This window comes from Saccostrea echinata, unplaced genomic scaffold (assembly GCF_033153115.1).
Source record: "Saccostrea echinata isolate AGI-Se365-2 ecotype Australia unplaced genomic scaffold, CSIRO_AGI_Sech_v1 ptg000025l, whole genome shotgun sequence".
Classification (NCBI taxonomy): domain Eukaryota; kingdom Metazoa; phylum Mollusca; class Bivalvia; order Ostreida; family Ostreidae; genus Saccostrea; species Saccostrea echinata.
The window spans coordinates 12,642,954-12,663,454 of record NW_026889774.1 but is presented as its reverse complement, the minus strand read 5'-3'; the positions used below and the strand labels follow the sequence as shown (position 1 = coordinate 12,663,454).

The following is a 20,501-nucleotide window of genomic DNA, read 5'->3' as shown; positions in this document are numbered from 1 at the left end:
ATTTGACATGCATCTCCTCTGGCAGTGTTAAATCTTTGTGTAGGCTTCAAAGTGAAGCACTGCATCAATTTGATTTAATTCAACTTTAAACATAAATATCTGTTGAAATCATAAGCCCTTTTAATGATGCTGAAACCATAAAACATACTCAATATAACAAAACTACAAAGCTTCTTCAAAGCAAAATTCTCTATGTTTGAGTACACAATAAAAATGTTTTAGTTCCACATTTATACCGATGGCTCAAATATATTTTCATTTACTTAAAAACATTTTCAGTCTATCAAGATTTTAGAAACAGAAAATAGGTAAAAACCAGTCCTTATTTAGAGTATTTTGTTAGGCAAACAAATTCAGTCTTTTATATTCACCTAACATACTTACAGAACTCTGCATCTGCTTGACTTCAATAGGTTTGAAGACTTCCTCTGTGCGGGGCTTTGGTGAGACCGGGGAAGAGGCTGGGGACCCTCCACACACTCGGGGGATATTCTGGGACTGGCCAGTGATCCATTTAGTGATGTTGAATTCTGTGGTGGCCAGACAGATAGCATTTCTGACCACTTCCTCCACAACCTCAATGTCCACTAGATCTGACGGGTCCTACAACACACCACATAAATCTTATAAAAAATACTGTAAAATCACAACCTCAATGTCCACTAGATCTGACGGGTCCTACACTAAACACATAAATCTTGCAAAAAATACTGTAAAATCACACATTTTCATGGGGTCAATTTTTTGTGGTTTGAGGAGAAACTATGGGTTCATGGGAATATGATTTTCATGGGTACAGAATTGTTGAGTAGTTATGTGTATGACAATTTTTACATATTATGGTAAACATGAATTCCATGGTCTCTTCAGACCTCGAAAACAATGAAAATTAAACACCCACAAAAATTAATGTTTTTAACAGTACAGTAAATCTGTGGTATATGGCACTCACAGGGATTTTATTCTAGAGATTAATATCGGTAGCAAGTGGGTGCCAAATACTAGTAAGCAACTTACTTTTTCTTAACCTACTCAGTTTCTTAGGCTTTTTAAAAATTAAATATATATACATATTTATAGTTTAGGGAATGACTGTAAAAGGTTAGAGCAGAAATACATGTACCTGGTATTTGTTGGGAATTTAAATTCAAACTGAAACTTCAAATGTTTTATAAACAGAATTAAAACCTTAACAATATTTTTACAAAGAAATTCTTAAGGTTTCTTTCAAAAAAGAAATTCAGTCCCCCATGATAGCATTTCAGACATCAGAAAAACAAATTTTCATGCATCTGTACGGAAACAACTGGTACTATATTTCATTTCACCATTATCATCTAAAAATGTTTTACTTTCAGTGTCTCATTTATCTCTTGAAATGGGGAAATACTGATTTATGTAATTTAATCTAAAAGCCATTGGGATAATAGACCTGCAAAACCTGACTTCTTCCAATAATTAAGACATACATCAAATTATGTTGTATAAAGCAAATTTGCACACTTCACTAAGACAAATTTTTTTTTTCTTGTGCATGAGAGAAAGATTCCAACTACTGTGTAGGTGTAACTTCTGTTGGCAAAAAAACCCCCACATCCATTCAAATGATATATATCTGACATTTCCATCACATGAACGTCTGCTGTTTTACAAATAACTATGGCAACAGAAACCCACTACCTGCCTGGCAATGAAATGAATTCTACCATCTGACATAACATTTCCTGAATCTAGAAATTAAAGCTTTCAGACTTCAGGTGTAAATTTTGAAAAATCACACTGTATTTGTCCACCAATATCTATTTTTTAAATTTCAAATAATCTGAAAAAAGGGGTGAAACAGGCCATTTTTAGGCAACTGACATCATAAAGACATAGAAAATGTGTACTAAATTGCTTTAAAGGGTTGTAAGAACAAAATTAATATCGCTGTTTGTTTCAACAGACAGACAAAAGGAAGTCCAAATTCATTAGTTTTGAAATATTGGTATTTCCTTCCATACATTTAATAAGTCAACTTGATGTCGTTACTGAAGAGTGAAATATGAAAGTCGACCAAGTCTATGACATAAAGGTGTGATCAACTTGTCAATACTTCCCTCCTAATCATCCATGGCCTTTCCTCATTAAAAACTTATCTATCCTCCTAGCTGATCACCACTAAAAGCAGATTTCATAATTGAATGGAAAATACCATGCTCTTAGTACTTTATGATATATGAGTAATAGAGCAAAATATGGTAGCAGAGATTCATTAATTTGACACTGAGTCATCATAGGATATAGATGTTATGAGCAGGTGAAACTGAATTCTGAGATATACAGTCTGTAAAAAGTGTTGAATAGTTAGCTTCATGGTGGGGCAGAAATATAATCTTTCATTTCTAAATGAGATGAAGAGCTATTACTCAAGACTTGATTTTCATATGATAGTAGAACATAGTTACTTGGTCTGGGAGTTTCTAAGATCTCTTATATTTTTCTGTAATGTAGCAGTGGGAAGCCAATCTACTATCACACAAAATAAATACTCAAAATTTCCTCCCTACAGCCTAGCAGAAGATAAGCATTTCTATAATTAGACAGAAAAATGTCTACATCAGGAATACTGAGATGAGGGCTCAGTGGCCATGAGTGTGTACATACCTGGTAGGGATTCACAGGTTTTCCAACTATGCGAACATCAGGACGACCTTCAAATGCGACCTTAGCCATCATATCACTACCATGTGTAAAGCATTCCAAACGAAGCTGGAATAAATACCCCAAGTTTTATTATGATTTAAGTGATGTAATGTAAATGTTAATTGCTATATAGATAAAAATGCTTTAAATCAAATGAATCAGGAATTGTTGAAATTTCAATGCATAAAAAAGCAATTTTAAAGAACATGTGAACTTTTTACATCTTGTAGAGAGTTTGTTTCTGCAGCATATAATTTACATTACACATAGGTATTTTGATAAGGGATATATAATCTCTGTTTTATTTGGCACATTATACAACAGCTGTTATTGTGTAATTCACTGCTTTCTACACTTTCAAGATATTCTACTACTCTTATTGCAAAAGATCAAAGAAATGATGTGGCTATTATTCTCCAATAAACCACAAACGTCATAAACAAACTATCAGTAAATTTTAATCAGTAACCTCTAATTTTGACTGCTCTCATTAAGAAAAGGATCGAGGCATCTTTCCATTGTGACACAAATTGGATTACGTCACACTTTGTCCAATGTGTAAATGAACAAGGAGTATAGCATTCAAAATTGTGATGTCATGAGACAGTTCTGCTAACATTGAAATCTACAGCTTCTCTGTTTTTCTACATAGGAGTTTAAAAATTTGCTATAGCAGAATAGAAATATTTTCCTTTTCATTGTAATTGTTGGAGAATATACCCCTCAGTCTTGGAGTTTTGGTGGATAATAAAAACCTTGCCCTTTGAGCTCGATTTTTATTTCCCAACAAAATCTCTCAACTATCAAGGTATATTCTCCAGCAATTCCTCTGACGCAGGAATTATTTCTTTTTTAATGATCTACTGTTTTCTAATAATTATGAAAGGGAACATATCTCATCACATTTCTTATCCCAATTCCCTTTTCAATAGCCTAACGTGAACAAATGATGTAATATTCAAACACTATGTTATTGATAAAATTGCAGTTGAAGTTGCTTTGAGCCTTTTGTTTGGCTTCTCAAGATAAACAGTTCTCTTAAATAAGACAAGACCAACCTTACTTTATTGCATGGCTTGGCAAAATGCTATATAATTATTTACATGCCTTTCACGTTTTGGAGGCTGATGAACTTCTATAGGTTAAGAGTGCCAAAGAATTATTAATAGGCATTTATCTTTATAACTAACATGACTAAAGACAGTTTAGCATGGAATGTTCTTTTGCAATTATTATGAGAAAGAAAGAGAGAGATAGATTCAATATGCATCCTTGTAAGACCTTTGAAAAAATATATATATTGACACTCACCGAGCCTTTCAGTTTGAGAATGCTGGTGTTCAGGTTAGTAAGTTTAACACCCTCTGTCGTCTGCTGGGAGGCAAAAATGGCAAACGACAGGTCTTTGGAATCCACCTTACATTTAACAACCTGCAAACAAAATGATGCATTCTTAGTCTTAGTTTTTTATAAACATGTTTATTCAAGGAATGTTAATGCATCTTGAAGAAATTATTTAATAATTTCAGTGTCAATGCATAAAATGCAGTTTTAAAACATGATTCTGCCAAGTATATGCAAGGAGAGGTTACTTTGCACTTTTAAATAGTGGCATGAAATCTTTTTTTGCCTGCAAAAATGTTGAACTGATTGAAAGTACATGTAGATGGAATCTTCTGTTAAGACACATGCATATTGCCAAAATTATAAGCAGCAACTTCTCAGCAAGATTTTTCTGCTGAATCTATGACAGTGTAAAACATCAAAACAGCCCACTCCATGTTAATTATAGATAAAAGAGAATTTATAGATAACACAGAATTATAATCCTCTAGAGATGAACAACTATTATATTATACATAATTCAGAGCCTTCTTCATAAATGTATATTTGCATCAGTATGTATGCATTGAGTGCAAAATTCTATCCAATTTCAGAAACATATAACACATTTTTTAAGATTAAATACAAAACAAGCTGAGATTCAGAGAAGAAGAAATCCTTTTAAACATCAAAAAAAAAAAACACACATTGCGAATATATGTTCACTCTTATTTACCCATATGAGTGCCCATCTCCAAAAAATACCCATCCCTCCAATTGCCAAAACAACAAATTGTTATATTCAATACTAAAAGAATAAACTTGTATGAGTTCATCAGTTGGAAAATGTTATGTTATATGGATTTTTTATTCAGATTTCATAAAGGGTTATATTTTGATATCTGTTATTGAAGGAAAAAATTAATGTGTTTGCTTGTTGAAACATCATATGATAAAAACAACTAATATCTTGTTTTTTTTTTGTTTTTTTTTTTTTTTTAAAACTTTTTAAAGTATTCTGGAAACATATTTGGATGGTAATGGTTTTGTTGTTGTTTTTTTTTTTTTTTTTTTTTTAATAAGAAAGTACTGTGAAATCACTCATTTTCTTGGGGGTTAATTTTCATTGTTTTTCTTGGTGTGAAGCAACCCTCCAATTCATGTCCTCCATGAAATGTTAAAATTCAAATGAATAACAACTCCATACTTCTTCAACCACAAAATCAAATCTCCACCAGCCAATATTTTTTAAATATTCTTCTTGAGAAGAAGATTTTTAAATTTTTTTCCAATATATTTAAACGTAAAAACCTTTCTTCCCTATTGTGGCCCAAACCGATCCCAGGGGGCCATGGTTTGAACAAATTACAATGTACACTACCTCAGGAAACTTTCACCTAAATTTCATCTTTTCTGGTGCAGTGGTTCTTGAAAAAAGTTTTTTCCTATATACATTGTATTTCAAAGTAAAAATTATCCCCTATTATGGCCCCATCCTAACCCCAGGGTACATAATTTGAACAATTTACAATCAAACTACCTCAGAAAGCTTTCACATAAGTTTCAGCTTTTCTTGTCCAATGGTTCTTTAGAAGAAGACTTTTAAAGATTTTCCCTATACAATTCAATGTAAAACTTTGATTACTTGTGGTCCCACCCTACCTTGGGGACCACAAATTGAACAATTTAAAATCTACACTACCTCAGGAAGATTCTACATAAGTTTCAGCTTTTCTGGTACAGTGGTTCTTGAGAGGAAGATTTTAAAATATTTTTTCCAATATATCTCAATTTAAAACTTTGAATTCCTATTGTGGCCCCACCCTTCCTTCAGGGGACATGATTTGAACAATTTAGAATCTACATTACCATAAGAAATTTCCACATAAGTTTTTTTAAAGATTTTTCTTATATATTTTAATACGAAACTTTGATTCCCTTATATTGTGGCCCCACCGTACCCCCAAGTGACATGATTTGAATAATTTAGAATCTACATTTACCTTAGGAAATTTTCACATAAGTTTAGCTTTTCTGATCCAGTGTTTCTTGAGAAGAAGAGTTTTTAATGATCCCACCCTATTTTTGCCTTTTCTTGATTATCTCCCCTTGGACTGGGGCTTGACTCTTTATTTTAACAATTTAAACTCCCCTTAACCCAGGGATACTTTGTACCAACTTTGGTTAAAATTGGCCTAGTGGTTCTTGAGAAAACTGAGAGACAGATAGCTAGACGAATGGTGGACAACGGGTAATTAGAAAAGCTCGGCTCAAGTGAGCTAAAAAAAACCATATTTACTGTTGGTATTGAGTAAGAGTATTGTTGTTCTTGATGAAGTTATGCTACTGATTGCTTCCCCAGTGCTCACACACACTGTGTTGTTAATGATACAAAAAGTGGCAGTATGGAGCTTTATACAATCTCTTCCAATTACAAAACGTGTCACACATTTGACAGATCAGGGATTTCTGAGGGATTATAGCAGCTCTTCATAATGACTATTTCATGGATACCAACAGGAGGCTGTGATATGTAACGGCTGTCATTTGTCATTCATCAGTTTATGTAACAGATTGTCCTTTAACACTTCAATCTATATTATAGCCATATTTATAGGGTATTATATTATTAATATGAAATTTTCCATGTTTACTTTGAGAATATATTATTAGTCCCCTTTTTGCAATATTAATGAGTTGGTATAAGTTTCATATTAAATGCTGCTCGAGTCAATTCATCAGTTTCTAAAGTGAGAATGTCTATTGTGGTACAAAGGATTTGAAATAAATTAAGAACACATTTTATTGTAAATTAATAAGAAGCTCACATATTTATCCTCTGGGCCTGCCTGGAAGGTCACTTCACTAAATTTTGGAGGCAGACTTCCAGACTTGACTCTTTCAAACTTGAGCTGTACTGGTCCCTGTGACAAAGAAATAAAGAACATCAAATAAGCTTAATATTTATCGTTTGATTACAGATTATTAGTTTCGTATATATGCACACATGCTTTATCTCATCTTCAAAGAAACCATCTTGCTTTCTTAATGAATATTGGGGTAATTTAGTTAAAACGTTATCTATTTTATATTCGAATGGATCCATCAAATAAAGATGTACTGGTTCATTTATAGCTAAAAATGCATTAACCATCAATAAATATCATTTATAAAAGCTATGTGGTGTATCGATTATAGAAAAAATACAACTACTTTTTAAACTTCCATTATGGTACAAAAAGATGTAGTTTATCAGTACATTTACCAAGTTTTAAAACAGTAGTAAGTTTTTAGTCCTCATACTGCAACAGATTTGTATATATGACATACACTCAATGAAGACAACACCAAGTCAGCTTTTCTGTCTTTTTTTAAAAAATATGTAGATATACTGTATACAGGGTTATTTTCGCCCCGTGTTATTTTCGTCCTTTCACACTTCCAAGCAATTTTGCCCCATTTTAAATTAGCCCAGCCAAAGTTCTGTTTAGGATATAATACTGTGTTCTTTGAATTTGCCACTTTAAATTTGCCCATCTGTGAGTAGGGTGAAAGGGACCAAAATAAAACAGGGGTGAAAATTTCCCTGTATACAGTATTCTATGAAAAAAGAATAAATATCTTGCACAGTGTTGTTGGAGTTGAACATTGAATCCCAGAAAGTGTTTGTGTATACTATTGTCCTCAGATAATAAAATGACAGTGGAGTAACCTTTGAATTACCAATTTATGCACAATTCTGCTTTAAAATACTTTCTCTGGTTGGGACAGATCACAGAAACATATTTATAGCTGAGGATGTGAGCCTACACATAGGGATTCTTTTGTAAAGAATGTATTGACAAAGAGAGAAAATACCGGTAAGGAAAGAAAAAAAAGATTTCAATACAAAATGCTGCTTCCCCTAAATTTTGGAATCTTACTTATGAATTAAAAGTTCACCTGGCCCTGCTACATCAGCTAATCGTATGCAGACATAATACATAACTAAAAAAGTAGTTCTCACAATAACACAACACACTGCAGACATAATGACCTAGGAGCAATATGCAGCTGACCATCTGATGACTAGCATCACCAGGTAAACATTATGAGCATACCAGTAGGAGGATTGATAATCAAATTATGTAATTAACTACAAACAATGTCCAGACATCATCATTACAGGGTAATAGATCAGAGGTCAGCTCAGGTCACTATAAATATACATAACAATTGTATTGGTGGCCAGAAAATATTATTACATAGCGATTGTCATACATAGTATCACATAATGAAGCATTTACTTCAAACATACAATATTTGAATACTGTAACAATGGCCACTAGTGTCAGATTTTACTACAACTATAATCTGTATCAGCCTCCAAATTACCCTAAAGTCTGTAGTTGGTTTTTTGTTTGCTTTATGTCCCTTTGAGAATATTTCACTCAAGCTGGCTGGGACGCATGTACACAACACATAAGGTCATTGAGCAGTGAGGAATCTTTCTGTGTCAGCTAGCATCTACAGCGATAAGGGACCCTGGTTTATACAGTCCCATAAGAAGGAACCTTAATTGGATCTATTTGAACACTGTTTTCCATTATGACAGTTTGAAGATCAAACCTTCATAGAGTTGAACTTAGCTATGACAATGTACTAAGTTGTGTAAATCTTAACATTAATACAGATCAACACATAATCAAATTAATGTGATGCATCCAGAAAACATGCATCTCTGTTGCTTAATGCAAGCAATGCAAAAAATCTGAAGAGTGCTCCTAGCTAATTACATACAAATTCCTCTTCAATTACATAAAAAAACCTAACATAATAATGGATCCATTCTTGCCTTCTGTCATTATCAGGCATAAAACAGATAAGAGGGATTAGCTAAAGAAAATAACAATTACAAACAACAGCATCAGACATCACTGTTTCCATGGCAACTCAACATAATTATTCAGTAAGAGAGGATATAATGTGATTTAATTTTTAACAGCTGATCTGGAGTTTGCCTATAGCTGTGTACACCTACTATGAAGTTCTTCATGGAAAATTTGCAAAATTAGGCTTTAGTATAATCTAGATTGCTAATACATGTATATCCTACATGTATCTTAAGTATTTTGCACATGGAAGTTCCAACATACCAAAGGCTGAAATGCATTACATTTAATTTTTCATATCATATTAATAAGCACTGGTAACCGTATGAAAGGTTAGATGAAAGGAATTTCAATTTCTGCAAAAATGTATTCATTTTCATACTTTTATGGGGTACAAATGTCAATTTCAACAAAACCATTTCTAAGACTTCAAAGAAGCTTGAGTCATATTTAGAGAAATGAAATGAAAATTTTTGCACACAAACATGCTTCATCTTGAGACATTTTTAATTCATGAATAATTAAAAGTCTATAGAGTCAGTTATCATTCATGACTGAGGAGTGGATATCTATTTAATGCACATCATCGAAATATCAATTGGTAGAGTGATGCACTGAACATATGATACACATCCCAGGCGTGGATCCAGGAATTGAAGTTAGGGGGGCCCAAGAAGTAGGCATGGGGTCTGGAGGCTGCCTTCAGGCCCCCAGTGGATCCAGGGCAAAGCCCTGGTGGGGGCCCGGGGGGCAAGGCCTCTGGAAGCTCCTGGGTTCTAGAGATTTTGTAGGGTAAAAATGAGGTCTACCGAGCAGACACTTTTACATTTTCTCGAAGAAACTACGATTTATGCTAACTTTGACAATTTCAGGGGGGCTGTCAGCCGGGTGTGCCCCCCTTAAATCCGCCACTGTATCCAATATTCAAGAACACTTGAGATTACTTTTTTGGGGAACTATGAACCTTATAGTATGAAACTAAAGAAAAAATCCTTATGCTTAGTCTGATTGCAATAAAACTGTCATACAATTCATGTAAAACACCTTAGGAGCCTGGTATGTGTTCCTCACAGTTGATCTTTTATGCATCAACAATATTTTAGGTTATTCCACTTTATCACTGTATTTATTTTTATTATATATATTATTGATTTTTTCATTCACAGTTACTATCCACTCATATTGCAGTCTCACTATTACTCTCAATAATTTAATTAACACAACATATGAAGAAAATCCACAATAACAAACAACATTTCATTATTTATCATAATGCTGGTAGAGAAAATTAAAAACAAAACGTTAAAACAGCATAGTCATTAGCAGTTTTCGATATATCTATTGTCATATTATATTCTTTTGTCATCAATAGCTTCCATATTTTAACCTTTGAGACAGTCCCCCAAAAGAGTAAATAGAATTTTTCTACATTTCTTTATCAATTTCAACACACTTACCCCAAGTTTGATTGTCTGTTCATTTAAACCCAATACCCAAGCGTCCACAAACTCAGGAAACTTGTCATAATGCAAGTAGAACCAATTTAAAGCCGAGTTTAACCATTGACAGGATTCCGATCCGGTTTTGTCTATTACAATCGGCCCAGAAACCCCGACAGTACTTTGGTCCCAACTATCGCGGGGTTTCAAAGGCCCGAAAAATGTCAGCACTGCATTGACGATGATTACGACTAATACTGCCCATCCAATCCACCCGAAAAGCAAAACATCCAATAAATTATCGTCCCAGTCAGAAAACAACCAAGCCGTAATTCCCTGGCCCGCATTCGCCATTTTGTCGAAACTCTCCCCAAGCCGATACCAGATCAGCTTCAATGTGATATCAGCCATAGGGAGCCAATCAGAACCGACTTCTTGTAAAACGATATGCCTTGGAATTGAACTTCACTCCCATATTCTGCTATAGAATCATATCCCTAGTTCACGAAGATAATATAAATTCAGCGCTATGTCTTCATACACATTCTGCTCCTCTCTTCGTTGAACGTAAAGGGATTCTCCTGAGATCGATTTTGTCTAATTTACGTCAGAGTGCTTTAAAAATAGCTCGAGCGTAAAGAGGGAATTCCCATCAATCAATTAAAAAACAAAAAGTAAATATTAATTATTTCTTCTCCTCGGGGGGGGGGGGGGGTATATTATTTTTATATCAATGTATTGTAGAAAATTTCAGGCTTTTTTGTATTTCATTTATAAAAACAAACAAAAACAAAACCCAAAATGTGTAGCGTGAATAGTGAAATAGGACATCGAAAAGTAACATTTTGTGGCAAATATATTCAACATGTTTATTTATTGTAAAACTATATTTCAAAATATACTGAGATCTATCAATCATATTAAACATTGCAATGTCTTCAAATTACCAAATATTATCAATTCAGCGTCTTTCTACTGTCTATTGAAATTGGTAGATATAAGTTCTATACAACTTTTTCCTAATATAAAATATCCATACTCTTCGCGGGAAGAAGAAGAAGAAGAAAAGATTTACATGCTTCTTTAATTGCCGAAGATAAAAAAAAAAATTAAACGATATCGTGTTCATAGAAATAATTGATTTACACGTATATGGCATGTCAAACATAGCAATATTCGATTTTCCCATTTGTATTCAATAATTTATTCTTTATTTTTCAATTTGTATTGCATGTTTTCCATTTTCTCTTTGTATTGTTATAATTTCTAAGAGCATTCTATATTTCGTTATTAATATTGTATAGCTACCATTTATAATGTAAAATACAACATTTGCATTTGTATTTGATAATGAAATGTATTTATAAATTTTGTTATCGAATACAAATGGAATTTACATACAATATAAACTGTAACATTATAGAATGAAAATGGAGTATTATACAAAACAAATAGAAAATATACAATATAAATGGAACTTCATAGAATACAAATAAAAATATATAATTACAAAGAAAAACATACAATTCAAATGGAACATTATAGAATACAAAAAAAATATACAATGCAAATGAAAAATATTGAATACAAAAGAAAACTTATACAATACAAATGGAAAATTATAGAATACAAATGGAAAAGATCGAATATTGCAACGTTTGACATGTCATAGATTTGCTAATTTTAATGAACTGTCGTTATGCCATCTTTGTTCGTCCGCCAGTCTGGATTTATAATTTAGATGTACATTGCATAATGATTTTGACATTTTGATCCCTATCCCAGGGCTCTCAAGTAGCTAAATAACGTGGTTTCTTAAGAAAGCTGATGTTTTGAACTCTTTCTATATATCTAAGGTTTTGCTATTTCATGTATGCTTGCGATAATGTTTCTTTCCTAATTTTTTTTTTTTTTTTTTGGTTTTGTTTTCGGTCCCCAGTGGCCTAAAATATTTTCATTCGTTTTAATATGCTGCCAAAAAAATCTTTTTTTATGATTATGTGCAGTAAGGTTCGAAAGTTCTCTTCTCATGGTCTCAAAAGGGTGTGGTTCCTTATGAAAAAAATTCATTGCATGGAACTCTTTCTTCGGGTTTAAGAATTTAATTGTAAATATAATAGTGGAAAAGTTGTGATGAGCTACAAGTAAAATTTTGGATGCTATCTGACCCATTTATTATCCTGATGAGTAATCAGATTTAAGTATTCCAAAGAAGCTATAAGTAAGTAGCAATAATTCCTACATCGACCAGCCTTGCATAGACGAAGCCAGTAAAGATCGATGCTCAAGTCAATCATAATCTGGATCTGCACGTGAGATATATATATATATATAGAGAGAGAGATATTTTAGGAACAGGACGAATTCTGTCAAGCAGCCCTACCTTCACCAGAAACTTGTATTTTTAATGCATTTTTGGATGTATACATGTAATTTCAGCCATGTTTTGCATGCTGCATGTGACCCATATTTTCTGAATGAATGAATGAATTATTAATATTTCAGATTCATAAATTAGAGCTGCATGTATATGTTCTATATTATACCTAATTGAATAAAACGAAAATTTTGAAGCATGCATGAATGTCCTTGTATATGTAGATAAAACTTGCATGAATATGATACTGCGCATACATTACTGGGAATCATGCTTCGGATAGTGCATGTGACCTTCATTTTCTTGATCGATTTAAAGCTTCTACATTGAAGACAAGATTTTGCATTAAGAGATGAAATTTAAAATTGATATTTTGGATATTGAAAAATGACATATATTTTGTCGATGAGTGTTCTATAATTCCAGAGAGAATATATAAGCCTAAACTCTATTTCCAGGATTGTTACCTGTTTCACATATGATAAATTTATATTTGAGATGTTTCATATGAAATACTTGGAAGATGAAGGATGAGATTAAAGCAATCTGATCAGCTCTGTTCTTAAGTCGAAGTACTTACTGGTCAATAACTGGCAAGTCTTCCGAATTTGAATCTGTACTTTTGAGTCTTTTAAAAATTAGCCTCGTGAGACTGAAGACAATGTTTTTGAAATAATTCCTACAGAGTCTGGGTTTATCTTTCAACCCTACGAGTAGCTTCTTGTTTAGATTTTGTTAAGAACGTGTTTAGTTACTTTATTATATTAAAATATATTTCATGTGCTTACATGTATATTTACTAGTGTATCTCCCCAGCAGGGTAAAACATACTGTGTTCACCACGATTATTTGTTACAAAAATGTATTCAGGCAATGACGTGCTATAGAACAAGCAATATCTTTGGATTCCTTGGTTGGAATGTATTCACAATAAAGAACGCTTTTTCCATGACTTAAATTAATCACCTTAAATTAAGGTCATATCTCAAGGATCAAGGTAACCTTGCAATGAAATGCTAAAATCAAAATCTGATTTAAGTGATTTTTTACTCTTATAGGAACTCTAATTGTAATGTTTTGATACTTTCTTCAGAAGAGTGATAACTCAAATACATTTATAACTTTATATAAAACAATGGTTATCCGCCATGTATTACGTTGTGTACATTTTTTGTGAGAAAGAAAGAAATGAAAGCCTCATGAGAAACTCTCTCATTTTGAGATGCAGTGTGGCAACACTTTGAAAAAATTACGCCCTTTGAAAAAAATTTTCAAAGTGCTTTAAAATTGGGACAAAATCAATGCACTTTGAAATTTTTTTTCAAAGTGCGTTAAAGGACTATATTCGGCAATGACCAATATTTGCCCCCAAAGTCAAACTTTTAAGGAGAAATCTACAATCAAGATATAAACTAGGGGGATATCTGCAGACCTCAAAGCATTAAATATTTTCATCAGCCGTGACGCCATATGTTAGATATGACGTCAGAAAAATGGAGTAAATTCAAAATTTCCATGATTTATAGAAGAAAAGGTGTATATTACGTCGATATTTTGAGTAAAAGTCACAAAACACAGATCTGCTACAACTCAATGTTTTGATACAATGTGTAGAATGATCATATCAATGAAATACGTGAATATTGTTAGGGAGCAGGTTTTCACTCCATAATTTATATAGTAAAAATTGAACGAATTTTGTCCATTTTGTCCTTTTTCTGAAAAATAACGCAAAATCCAAATAGTTTGTGACATCATAGACACAAAAATTGCCAATAACCTACTTCGAAACTGTAATATTTTTTGTTATTTCAGATTTTTCATATCATGTATACCATTCAGAACATTTCAAGAAATTTTCAGAATTTGACTTTAATGGGGGTAAAATATGCATATAACGCATATAGTTCTTTGGGACAAAATCAACGCACTTTGAAATTTTTTTTTCAAAGTGCGTTAAGAGTGTACATCAACATTTTTTACCATGGAAACACTTAACGCACTTTGAAAAAATATGTATAAAACAAAAATTCTGGACTTAGATCTAAGTAATAGAGAGCATTATTTTGTTATATTTCTTTAGAAAAACTGATGAACTGATCTACCCTCATCGAGAACGAAGAGAAGACAGGTAGAAGGTCCCTCAGCCCAACTGTTTAATTATCTTTCCTACCCAAATATATGTATTTACATAACGTAGTATAACATTGGTATACTTTCTCTCAATAAATTTCCTGAAAAAAACTAATAACGCACCCTATTATATTAAAGAAGAGAGGTTCGGGGACCATATAGCTAATCTAAGCAACAATAGCCAACTGCCTACCTATACTTTGGCCAAAGTAGCTTTACAAAATCAACTTGTATAAAATGCATTAAAAAAATTCATAACTCTTAATACTAATCACACAAAAAAGAAAGAAAAAAAACTGTTAAAAAAAGACCATCATATTGTGCGGGAATAAACAATTTTTTCATCTTTTAAATACTTATCAAATAACTATAAAAAGACCATCATATTCTGCGGGAAAATTATTTTCAATGGAAAAATCATAATTGCTCCTTTTTCCCTAAGAAAAATGCGATGCTTTAAGTCATAAATCGACCCCTACATTTACAGAACTTATCATAGACTGGAAATAAAAAAGAAACGAAATCGTGCTACTAAACAATCATTCCCCCATTATTACTAAAAGACCTATTTCCCTTTTATTACATTTACAAGAACCTTTGGGAACTAGACAACAATAAAAATCTTTAAACGTCTATATCTCAGATCCTGAACTGACGTCATTACCGAAAAGTTATCCAAACAGGTTCTAATAATTATTTATCATATCTAAAATTTGCAAGAATATTGATCAAGCCGTGCACATTTTTTTTTCAAAGTGCGTTAATGTGGTCGATATTAACGCACTTTTGTGCTTTTGATGAGTTGAAAACTTTTGAATGGAGTTTATAAGTAAATATAGTAACTTTGATTTTATTAACATGCACTCATTAAATCTAAATATTTAACGATTTGAAACTTAGACACTTAGGCCTAGCTAGTGTTGTGATTTGGCCATGCAGTGTATGCATGCATTGTTTAGCATTGTAATGTAGTAGATTGGTCTCTTGTCCTTTACGAAAAATCTAAATGATATTCATTTTGCTCAATTTGACAATAGTATGACCAACATGAAGACGGAAATAATATTACTGATTTATACATAATATTACTTAATACTATCTGGGTCTTCAGGCAAAAAAAAAAAACGGTATGAGAGCTAATACTTGCATTGTTTTATTGCATATATTTTATGCGAATATGCGAAACAACAAAAAGCTCCGAGTTTCAGAGTTTTCATTTTAAACATGGAGATGAATGGGGGGGGGGGGGAGGGGGGATTCGGAACAAGCTCCAGATGGCATTTTACGCAGTATCCAAATCTTTTGTAAAAAAAATTGGTGTCCATTATTTCGGAATTTTCATTTTCACCCTAGGGCAAATTCGAAGTCGTAAAACGACGTTTTTCTAAGAATATCTGGTTTATACTCCTTTTATATTCTAAGCAGTAGCCAAATCATCCTCTAGATCTAGATTATGATTGGGAGTGTGCTATGAGGTTTCGGAATTTTCATTTCACCCAAGGGCCCAATTGAGGGTCGAAAAACGATGTTTTCTACAAAAATGTGGTTCCCGAATTCCTCTTACGTTTAACGCAGTAGACAAATCTTCTTTTAAATAATATACGATCGATTTTTGTATGGAATTTGGAATTTTCTTTTTATCCAGCAGGCCAATTCGGGACCAAAAGTTTAAAACGACTTTTTAAAAATAAAGGACATCTTTCCAAAACTCCTTTTTAACAAAATTGATGCTTCCTTAAATTCTTTAATTTCAGACTGGTTATGAATTTATTACATGTACATGTATATGAAATACACATGGGCCACATGCTCACCTGGGCTTTTAACGAGCTCAGTTTCATACGTGTTAATGTACAGTCAACCACCAGCACATATTGTCGTCGGCATATATTGTCGTCGATATATTGTTTTGACGGATTATTTAAAGCTGAACACGATTCGTAAATAGGCATACGCCATTTTCTATATTACTATATATACGATATCAGCAACGGGGTATACTCTTCGCATTCGTTACACCTGACTGCTTGATTGTCACGGGTATCGGCGTGGAATGGCGACCCCTGTTCGTGCTGGTTATCTTGCATTACCTTCGTTTACATTTTATTGCAGTTACGTGTATTTACAAGTGTTTGCTTGTGTACTGCACTAACCTGTGCAACTGTTGTAAGTTTCTTTGGTATCTTTCTCTCCTGCATTAGAAGTACACAGTTATATTTTGTCGCTACCGAGTGCTGTATAGCATACATCTGTCTACACCGGTGACGATTGATTACACTGAACAGTGACCAAGTCATCGGCTTTATATAGAGGCCCTCAGATATAGCGAGAAACTAATCGAATATGGCGGACACATTCCTTTTATGAATCGTGTTCAGCTTTAAATTGAGAAAGGAAAGAGAGATTGACAAACACACACACACGCACGGAAGGAGACAGACAACATTACTTGTAATACTGTAGGGAGAAAACTTTTTGGTCAGAAAATTGTGCCTAGGATTAATATACATCGCTGTGTCAAGATACCGTAATTCTTGAGATATCTGATAAATCAGCCTATTCTTTATTCTTATATACAATCATGTGCCGATATCATTGGTATTGAGGTTGACATTTTTAGCTCACCTGAATTGGAAATTCAAGTGAGCTTTTCTGTTCACATTTTGTCTGACCGTCCCTCTGTCTGTAAATTTTTCACAATATCAGCTCATTCTCAAGAACTACTGGGTCAGTTACAACCAAACTTGTCACAAAGCATCTGTGGATAAAAGGGATTTTAAGTTGTTGTTTTTTTTCAAATGAAGGGCCATGCCCTCTTTCAAGGGAAGTACATGTAGTTAAGAATTAGTGAAAAATTTAAAAATCTTCTCAAGAACCACTGTGTCATAAAAGTTGAAACTTATGCTTCATTATGAAGTGTAGATTCGGTTTTATTCAGATCATGTCCATCGGGGGAAGGGTGTGGCTACAATCAAAGTTTTTCATAGAATATTTAAAAAAAATCTTTCAGAATCTTTTTTTTTCAAAAACTACTGGTCAGAAGAAATGATACTTATGTGAAAGCTTCATTATATAGTGTACTTTCAATTTTAACGTGCTGATCCCTCACTGCTCAATGACCCTGAATGCCAAGTATGGGTCTAAATTTGCAGCCCTCCACCAGCAAGTGGTGACGCCTACATACGAATGAAAAATTCTCGAGATGGACATTATAACAACAAACAAACAAAAACAAAATCAATTTTGCTCAAATCATGACCCCAGGGATAGGGTGGGGCCACAATAAGTTTTACAAAGGAATATCTTTAAAAACCAGACAGATGTAGTATCGGCGTACCCCCCCCCCCCTCTTCCCCCTGGTGGTTTGATTTTTTTTTTTTTTTTGCTTTGGTAAATTCTGTTTGTTTAACTTGCATATACTCTCTATTTAGTCCACGGGTAGAATTTCATAATCAAATAATTTACTAAACATGTACAGTAACACCCCTTTACATATATATGACTTTTTTTTGCTTTTCAAAAAAATTCTACCCCCAGTCCCTCGGCCGTTCTGAAATTTCTGGATGCATCACTGAGGAACAGCAGTAGGCGCGGGATTAGTGCTGTTTATATGAAAGCATCCTCAGGTAGCGCAGATTCAAGTATCTTTAAATCAAACCGGGTCGAGGGTGGGGCCACAATGGGCCATCAAAGTTTTACATGGGAATATATGGGAAAATTCTTTAAAAATTATCTTCTCAAAAACATCAAAGCAATGATTATTCATATTTATATGGAGCATTGCCGTGCATTGTCATGCGACATGTTCATGTTCTGATGGACGACAATATTCGCAGTTAGGGTAGGTACACATTGTCGCCGGCGACAATAGGAACAGGACGACAAAATGTACCGGTGTAATGACGAAAAGTGACCCCCGTAGAATATTGACCGGGGATCATTTGTCTACCTAAAAATTTGTCCCCCTGGTCAATATTCTACGTAGAAAAATGACCTACTTTTTTGTAGAAATTATGGCCTTGGGGTCATTTTTCTCCATGTGGATTGTAGAAAAATGACCCTGTAGAATAATGACCCTGTGTCATTTTTTGATACCAGAAAAAAATGCATGGTTTTGGTAGGAAAATTCTTGTTAGGCAAATACGCAGGGGTTAGATCACGCAGCCTTATGATATGAAGTGTTCATTTCTAAAAGTTTTTAAGTTTAAATGACAAAATTAAAAGACTATACTATACTTTACATTAATAATACAAGATGTTTTATCTCCATTAAAGGAAAGCCCCAAAAGGCTATAATGATGTTCTATCACTGTTAGAGCAAGGATACATTCTTTGATTTGTTTTATCACATTTAATAAAATAAGTTTCCACAGCTGTAATTATTTTAAATAATCATCAACATCATTTTCTTAGCCGGTGTAAGAAAGATACACATACAAATAAAAAATGTATAGCTTCCATAATTGTAATCCTCTTTGATTTTACTCTGGGAAAATAATATGCAACGAATAAGAATGTAGTTTTCCTTTTTTTCTTTAGAAGTTATAAGAAAGGTTAACGTTTTGGAACCCTACCCAAATAAATTTGCGTGAAAAAACGGAAGATTGATAAGAAAATTCGATCTCGTAAATATCTTTGATTTTCTTTGAATCTTCTCATAAAAATAAAGTTGAAGATTACATTTGTGAAAAATTAAAATAACACAGAACTAAACCAATATGCCTCTGACCTTCGATATCAGGGACATAAAAAGTGATTAGCTCAAAATCTTTACCAATGTCTTTTGTCGTTTGTTAGTTCAACAAAGTTTTTAACAAAATGAGACTTTTTACATAAAAAAAAAATGATTGCTTAAAAAAGAGGTGTTTGGCATACCAAGAATTGACACAAGTTTATACAAGATACAGTAGTATCGTCTTTCCTCTTTCTAGTTACATGTAAAAAAAAATTACCAATAGAAAAAAAACAGAAAGTTGCATTATGAAAAAAGCTTCTCAGTCTAGTTTATATAATTTTTTCCTGAGCGTGATTGGCAATATTAGCATATTTGAAGTTGTGTGTGCAAAAAATATAGGGTTATGGGGTTGTAACCCACTCTTTAAATTTACTAGTAGCCTTTAGGAAAAAATCCTTTCAGGCCATGTACGTCTTTCCTATAAACAAATTAAGCGTTCTTGCTGTCTGAAACGAGGTTTAAAAATATAAAAGGGTTTTTAGGATAAAAGTGAAAACAAATCTTTTCCTGTCACGGAAAATCCTCTTAGAAGGATTTTATTTACATAATGTGTATGTGCATTGTAATGCAGGTTGTTTTAAATTCATTAAGAATTACAAATTTCTTTTATCTCTTTAACGTTACATGACTTGAGGTGTGCGCGACAGAGGCAACGTTTAACAATTTTTAAGCTCACATTTTGCATGGCTCTCTTTTTTTTTTTATTGAATGGCTCTACTGCTTAATGGAATGATTGTAATTTTCCCAGAAGCATGGCTAAGGCCTGTTATAAGGTGAACATTTACTCAAATTACACTGATGACCCAACGGTAAATCTTATAATACTACCCATTCAAAAGCTATGGTTAGTAGAGTAGAACCATGCAACAAGTAAAGGTTACATGTAGGTTTTATTTAAGTACGCATTTGGATAAAGCAGCAAACGAACATTCATATGC

General features: G+C 33.1%; 1 protein-coding gene across 4 annotated transcripts in view; it reads right to left on the bottom strand.

Annotated features, from left to right (window-relative positions):
• LOC133192028 (phospholipid transfer protein C2CD2L-like) overlaps positions 1 to 10,866 on the bottom strand; it is a 28,879-nt gene extending 18,013 nt beyond the window's left edge. For all 4 annotated transcript variants that reach the window (XM_061327862.1, XM_061327861.1, XM_061327863.1 and 1 more), the window contains exons 1-5: positions 10,337 to 10,866; positions 6,837 to 6,932; positions 3,997 to 4,116; positions 2,647 to 2,751; positions 385 to 603 (exon numbers count right to left, since the gene is read on the bottom strand). In XM_061327862.1, coding sequence (XP_061183846.1) covers positions 385 to 603; positions 2,647 to 2,751; positions 3,997 to 4,116; positions 6,837 to 6,932; positions 10,337 to 10,729 — 933 coding nt within the window. In that variant the 5' untranslated portion in view covers positions 10,730 to 10,866. The remainder of the gene's footprint in view (positions 1 to 384; positions 604 to 2,646; positions 2,752 to 3,996; positions 4,117 to 6,836; positions 6,933 to 10,336) is intronic.
• Between the last annotated feature and the right edge of the window lie 9,635 nt (positions 10,867 to 20,501).